Below are 7,960 nucleotides of genomic sequence, written 5' to 3' on the forward strand. Positions count from 1 at the left end.
CCTTCCCTAGGAAATTTTAAAAGACTGCCACAGGCCTTCATGTTGGTGTGCCCCATCCAAATTCTCTGGGAATGTATATTTGCCCTTTGGGTTTTAATTAGCAACTACACAGAAAGCAAAAACAAATCCAAAGAGACTGACGACTGAACAAGGAGCAATGGGAAGGGCTCAAGAAGGCCAAAAGGGCAACAATTCTATGCATGGGTAATAGGAATGTAATAGAAGAACAGGTGTTTCTGCTTTCAGCTAAGGCTGTCTGCTGTACTGCTTACCCGACTCCGAAGATAGTCAGCCAGGTTTCGGCGTGTGAAATTAGCTGCTGCTGTGGGAGACAATTCATAACCTGGCACAAGAGATAACAGTCACACTTGAAGTGAAGCAGAAGAATAATAGTACCCCAAATCATTCCACTATTCCTGTTCTTACAGCCTGCCACCCTTTGTACACTCAAGAGTACACAGAAACAGGAGTACAATCCTACCTCTTGTTCCTTTCCCCATACAATAGCTGTGAAATAGCTAGTTAGTACTGACAGTAATTCCAGGCCACAAAACAGAACCAAGGTAACTGTTCTATGGTAAGATCAGACTCAGTGGTGAGATCAAATTCACAGCCTTGATTAAGCTATTCATGCATCCATCAACAGACTGTGTAGAAGGAAAGGGGTACAAATACACAGGGACTTAAAACAAAGGAAGGAGTCTTGAGATGCCAATTTTCAAAGTTTATTTAAAAAGGTATTGGGAAGAGAAAGGCTGGAAGTTAGGAGTGTCTCAGAGTCATCCTTTACAAGGTTTCCTTTAAAAAAAAAGTAACTTTATTAAAAATTGTAATTAAGAAGAGTTTTTTCCATTATTATCTACAATATTTTTAAAAATAGATTATCCTAAGCATAAAAGTTCTTCAAAAAGTTGCAATGCCAACAAAAGTACAACCCAGAGGAATAGCATCAAATGTGCATTTACCAACGCACTCACTTTGGAACTTAACCCAACAGTAAAATGGGACTAGGGCCAAAGACACGATGACCGATAACTCAGTGGACCCACACATAAATACCAGTTTGGAAAGACAGATGGCATGTGGTTAAATTATTCCCTACAATGTTTCAAACACCAGGGTTGTGTCAGGTAAGATTTAGTTTAAAAGTCTAATACTTATTGAGCAGCTACTACGTTTCAGGGTCTATGCTAGGTGCTTTCACATTATTATTGAATTTCATCCTCAAAAGTCTATTACTTCATATTAAATCACAATGGAAGCAATTCTAAACAAGCAGAAATACTTTTTAATTCTCCCCCTAACCTAAACAGCACTAAGAATTTGACAAATATCTTAAAGCCTGATGCTTGACGATCTGCATATAGATTTTTCTTTCTTTTCCTTATTTTAGCTCAGTTCTTAAATTTTAACATGCATAAGAATTACTGTGTAGGGTTACATATGCAAAACTACACTTGACAGGCTTTTTAAGGCAATTTTAAGGGCTTTTAAGGGCAATGTTAACCATACACAATTTTGTTTTATGCACTGACTTTAGACCCTAACACCCATGTAACAAGCAACTCTCTGAACTCTTGTTTACTCTTCCTCCCTCTCCCAGAACAGGACAGTGAAGTATTACTGTTCTTACTGTACTTCAGAAACATTATTGGCATCCTGCACCAGCCATGTAGGCAAAAAATACAATTATTAAAAAATAATTCTTGAACTGTTCTGAGCTTGCTTAAACCTAAGTACCATGTGCTTAGGGACTAAGCCCTGTTCATCTTTGGTTCTTTGTGGTACTAGGCCCTCAAAAATGTTTATGGAATTGAATGCATGACGCTGAATTTACTGCCTTAAATACTATATGAATGGGTAATATCTAGTCATTTTACACATATAATTATATTCAAATTAAGTTCCTTCACAGCTCCACATTATACCAGTGGGGTGTATAACAGTGTAATTAAACTGTGAAGTAACTCTTAGGAAGGTTCCTTCTGCTACAGCATACTGTAAACATCCTGCATCAGAGGGCTAGTGGCTAGTATTATCTGATAGGGAGCCTTTCCCAGTGGATAAGAGCTCATTAGCTCCAGAGCGAGCTCACAGAACATATCACAAAAATCCTAACCATCTTTCTAGGTAAGAACTTACCAGAGAAAGAAGACACATTTTTTATAATAGTGAATTACCTACAATTATATAGAACTTTAAGTTTACAAAGCATTTTACATATTATTCTTTAGTATTATAAATCCATTTTGGAGATAAGGAAAATGAAGGTGCAAAGAGGATGAGTGACGTGTCACATAAAAAAATAGTAAACCAAATTTAACTTAGGTCTTTCAGCACTCAGACTGATATATATATTTTAGCTCAAATCACATCCTCTGAAATATCTAACACTTAAAAAAGTCTGATATTACCATGCTCATCTTCAAGACAGTGTCAGTTTTATCCGCCAAGCCTTAGTGTTATAATGGTTCTCCTCTGCTGTGGGATTTTTGTAGAAAACTTTTTATAATCAGGAGGGTCTAGACAAGTTAAAACGTTCCTAAAAATAGGAAGATTCAAATAAAAATATAACCACATTGGTCTGTTCACAGTAGAGCTGTCAGTAGAGAATATTCCTTTTCAGTTCAAATTTAAAGACAAAACAACCAAAGCTACATTCTAACTATTACCCACCATTTCGCATCTTATAAAGTTGCACATTTTTCTGAATATATTCTGCAAACTGAACAGTGTCTCCAGCTTCTCCAACACATAAGAGTAAAATTTTTTCACTCATTTTAAACATCTTGTCATGATCTGCTCAAAGAAAAAAAAACAGCATTAGAAAGTACCTTACCAGAAATTCACCGCTATTATTATATGGGCAAACACAAGCTTAGTATATTGAATAATTTTACTACCACTGCTTTTAGAAGACTTTAATAGGCAACTTTATTAATTACTCTGAAATCTTTCACTCTCCATGTTAAACCCATCAGCACACTTCTTAATATCAGTTTCAGTAGGAGAATATATATGAAAGCTGGCAACTGAAAATATGGTTAAAAACATTTAAAGGTATTTGAAATGCAAGGAACAGAACAATAAAAGAAGCTGAAGGAATCAAGCCAATGGCTATTATCTTTAGGTTCATGATTACAAAGCCCTGAAATGTTTCTACCAATACAATGTTAGTTATTATATTTCTACACATACAAAAGCATATATGAAAATGACCAATGCTACAATTTAAATAAAGGAGCCATCTCAAGAAAGAAAAGGAAATCAACTAAGAATATAAATCACATTAAGAAGTAAACCAGCTCCATTTCCAAAGCAAAGAGAATATTAAAATGACTGCCAGGGCAAAAATTGTAATGAATATTGGAACACTAAGCTATTGAAAAACATCTCAAAAATCCCAATACTCTAACCTTATCTGGCTGAACCAGACTCATTCAGATTAGATAAATAAATAAATACTGAGAGAGCAATTAGTACCTAAGGAAGAAAACTCCATAGTCTGTCTGTAACTTCAGAAAAAGCCTAAGTCTCCCTATCTTACTCTTACTTTCACTTTTCATTTTTCAAATAGTGCTGAATAATCTTCCCTGGGAGACACGTTTTCTGTTTGAAAGCTTCTGAAATGTCAAAATCTCTTACTAGGATTTAAAGAACAAAATGCTACCGTTAAATACTTTACAAGTGTTTGAGTTGTAGATACCAATAATATGGCTTTGTAGACTTTGGAAAAAAACACACAACACACACATAAACACAAAACACACCAACAGATAGTATCAAATTGCCTTGAAACTCCTAAACACACATTTATTTGTTATAGGCTACAGGAGATTTAAAGGCTGTGTACAAACTTGTTTATAAAAGAAAAAATTCACTTATAAATATATTATCTATGCAAAAAAAATATATATATATATATATATTATCTATGCAAAGAAAAAGGACCAGAAGAGCATTAAATGCCACTGACATCTGAGTTTGTGTCAGTGACAAGGGTATGGACAATTTTTATTTCCTTCTTTTTCCTTATCAGGATTTCCTAAAATGTCTATAGTTAATATCATCATTTTTATAAGAAAACATCACTTAGTATGTTTGCATTCTTTTTATACTGAGGAAAAAAGCTCTTCTTATTTTGGGGTGAAAAAGCTTACTTACAAAAAATTTATGTCACATTTAGAAGAAATGCTAATATTTTATGCATTAAACTGTGCAATTTTGAAATGAACTTATTTTAAGACCGAAAGTGTTTTTTAAGCATCCATTGTGTGTCCAGTGAGTGAGTGGTAAGGGGGATATAAAAAATAAAGTGATAGACGTTAACAGCTTTCTGAGTTTTGCAGGAAATAGCCTATGTAACTCTAGGGAATTTCTGATCCCTGACAACTTAAAAGATCTACATATGTGAAACAAATGGACAACAAAATGAACAGCATAAGTGTACAATACTGTGGAAAGTCAACCAGACTAGAATCCAATAGACCTTGGTTATAATCTGGGCTTGGCATTCTGAACTTTGGCAAATTATTTGCCCTCTGTAAGCCCTGATTTCCACATGTGTAAAATGGTAATACTATCACTTACCCCAGTCTAACTCACAGGTGGGAAAATTGTACATATACAGTATTATTATATTCCATGTTAGACATTGTAGTTCAGATTATACATGCTACAGGAATTCAGAGAAAAGAGCATTCTGTGTGGGCTGAAGCACTCTGAATAATTTAAGAGCAATTCACATATAGACCAGGAGACAAGATACATGAAATATGACATACAACCAAACCAGAGTTGTGCTACTCTAATAAACAAGCAATCTGTGGGAAATACCTTCTCTATAGTATCAAAATATCTTACAAAGTGACAAACCAAAAAACTGACTGGAAGTATCATTCCCACTTTATACTTGGAGAAAATAAATCCCACAAGGCTGCTCATTGTCAGCATTCTTGCTTACCCCACCCAAGTTCCTTCATGAGGTAAGGGGTAGGAAAAAGTCCTCGTACATTTCCAAAGCTCTATCATAAAAAACTTTATACCAGAAAACACTATAAGGAAAATTAGAGTTGAATACAGTTATTTCCAACCATTTTTAAACAACTAACTCAAATTCATCTTTCTTCCACACCATGATCTTTCCTTTCTGTGAATACCCTTAGGATTTATTCCTGAAATCACTAATCCAAAAACCAATCTAATACTGACTAGTGATATTTCTTTTATCATACAGAATCATCTTATAGCATTTCCTCATTTCCTTAAATGTCTTAGACCCCTATGGATTATACAGAATACCTATAAATGGGTTGACTTGGTTACAGTTTTACCTAGACACTACTTCATGCTAAAATCATTTGTATGTCAAAGGCTGTATTCAAAATAATGGACAAACTTGGAAAGCATGGTTTATAAACAGAACTTCTACCAACAAACCATACAAATTCACAAAGTAGATGTTTAACAAACCACTGTCAGGTCTCTCTTCTTCAGAAAGAACAGAACTCAAGCAAAGTCCCTCAGAGTTCTTTCCATCTCCCCAAGTGAAAACAGCCTGACAATCAGATGCTTGTCGTTTATAAAAGCAATGGTGGACACTTTTTTCCCTTTGTTCACATACTGCAAGAAACCCCAGATTTAATTGAGTTTTCTTTTCTTAAACCCAATATGAACCATTCTCTGCCCTCAAACTTTCCTTAATCTCTACAGCCAGAAAGAATCTTTTCTTCGTCTGGATTATCCAAAAACAATCTTTTTCCTCTGCACTGCTAGAGAAGTTTGATTGTACTTTTCATATGCAGAATCATTTTCTAGCTCGTATAATTATTTGTATGCATATGCACATCTGAGTCTCTTATTAAATTGTAACTTCTTTTAAGATAGGGGCCAGATCTTACTCTTTGCATCCCTTCAGCACATAACGGGCACATAGGTACCCAAAACCTATTTGTCAAATAAACATTAAGTCATCTGAGTGAAAGCATGATACTTTTTGCATCAGCAGCATGTCTATGATCAGACATGAAAACACTCTTAGATCCACAGGTCAACAACCAAAATCTTTACAAATTATTTACTGGGTACTAATAGGGAGACAGAAAATATAGCAGTTATGGGCAAAAGATCTGGTGTCAAACTACATAGGTTTGAACCTGGGTTCTGCCACTTTTGGCCTTAGGCAATGTTAAGAAACTTATTCTATGTCTCAGAACTAATACCTGTAAAATGGTGATGTAATAGGGCTTAATTCAAAAGGATAAATGAGTTAACTTAAATCACTTAAAACAGCACCTGATACAAAAGCGCTCAGTATTACCGCTATTAAGTATTTGTCACTTTGCTGAACATACGCACAAAACTTTTTCACTCAATCCTCCCAACAAGCTTGTGAGGTTGGTATTACTAACTTGATTTAACGGTGGGGTATCTGGATCCAAACTCATAAAGCAAGTAAGTTGACTGGGCTCCAGTCTACGAACGCCACAAACTACTTAAATAGAAGGAAAATTGGCAGCCAGTGCCCTGGAGAACTGGAAAAGGAGTATCACAACTGAGACACGGGCAGATAAGGCAGCGGGAGGAAAATGCAGTTTCTAGGCTCACAGGCTCACCCTCCCCAGGGTCCCACCTCATGTGGCCAGCAAACTAACCTCATCTGTAGCTAAAATGTACTAGAGATTCGAGGGTCTAGTGAGCCTGGTGCCTAACAGGCCCTTACACTCTTGAAAACAATTTTTTAGGCAACTCTCGCATACTAAACATTTAGCGATGGCCAGAGCAGGGAACGGACCTAGGAGCTTTGGGAGGAGCAAATGTCAAGGCCCTAGGCTAGTCTGCAGGTCTCCGAGTTCCAAAAAATAAGCAAGTGCAGACCAGCGCAGGCGGAGTTCTACCTCCCGGACCTCCCCGGTACTCAACACCGCCCCCCTCCCACGAACTCCCTCCGACTGCCCCTACACCCAGGCCCGGCCCGGCCTCCCCCGCTTCCCCTCACCGTCCTTCATCTGGACAATATTGCTAGCGGCCACCCGGTCGGAGGCGACAAGGACATAGTCCGGGCCCCGGATGCCTATGAGGTACTCCATGACGGCGGGAGGCCGGGGGCTGCAGCTTCGACAGAGCGTGGGACTCGCCGGCTTCTCGGCCTCACCAGTGAGACAGCAACAAAGTGCGACGGCCCCGGCCACCGGCGCTCTCGGATGACGTAACCGTCGCGAGAAGTTGGAAAGAGGGCGAGGCTCTGGGCGTCTTAAATTATGTTCGCTGTTTGGGCGGGCTTGCGGGTTATTGCAATGCCGGCCCTTTAGGCCGGTTGTCTTCCGTAACGCTCAGGTTCTTTACAGATTGAGTTTAAAACTCGCTCTAAAATGAAATCACTATATCTGAAGTGTCGAGCACATGTATGTAGGTGCCCAAAAGGCTTGAGTCCCTAGATGGCCGTTTTCCTTTGCTTGGTAAATATCGCCAGGAAACCCTTCCCTGCAAGCCAGATTAAAGAAAAATAAACTTGTCAGGAGCTTTGTTTACATATTTAGCAAAAATAAATATTTGAGTTAAAGATATAAGCATGAAGACTAAAATAAAAGGTCTACTTAAAGAGGGAGGACTGTCACTTTATTTTATACACATCTGTTTTTTTAATGTTTTGCAATGCTTATGCATTACCCCTTTTTTAAATAGGAAAATGCACAGCCATCTCTTTCTCTCTTGCAGTTATTCCCAGAAAAGCTGAAATATTCTATGATTAGTTTCTGACATCCACAATTAAGTCTTTATATTAGCCATACTAGCTTCCTGAGAAACGGCAAAACAGTTGTATTTATATCTCCAAACACAACTATGCAATTCACTCATTTCAGCAGAAATCTGTAGTCTTTATTCGATTCTGAATGTTTCTTCCAGCTCTCCGCCCATGAAGGAACATAGAGGCTGAGGAGTTTGGGGCAGCCCATCTATC

General features: G+C 37.5%; 1 protein-coding gene across 1 annotated transcript in view; it reads right to left on the bottom strand.

The window, feature by feature from the left end:
* PSMB2 (proteasome 20S subunit beta 2) overlaps nucleotides 1-7,207 on the bottom strand; it is a 28,662-nt gene extending 21,455 nt beyond the window's left edge. Inside the window, exons 1-3 of the mRNA XM_036911931.2 lie at nucleotides 6,998-7,207; nucleotides 2,677-2,799; nucleotides 273-343 (exon numbers count right to left, since the gene is read on the bottom strand). Coding sequence (XP_036767826.1) covers nucleotides 273-343; nucleotides 2,677-2,799; nucleotides 6,998-7,088 — 285 coding nt within the window. The 5' untranslated portion in view covers nucleotides 7,089-7,207. The remainder of the gene's footprint in view (nucleotides 1-272; nucleotides 344-2,676; nucleotides 2,800-6,997) is intronic.
* Nucleotides 7,208-7,960: the final 753 nt, after the last annotated feature.

Source organism: Manis pentadactyla, chromosome 4 (genome assembly GCF_030020395.1).
Source record: "Manis pentadactyla isolate mManPen7 chromosome 4, mManPen7.hap1, whole genome shotgun sequence".
Taxonomy (NCBI): Eukaryota; Metazoa; Chordata; class Mammalia; order Pholidota; family Manidae; genus Manis; species Manis pentadactyla.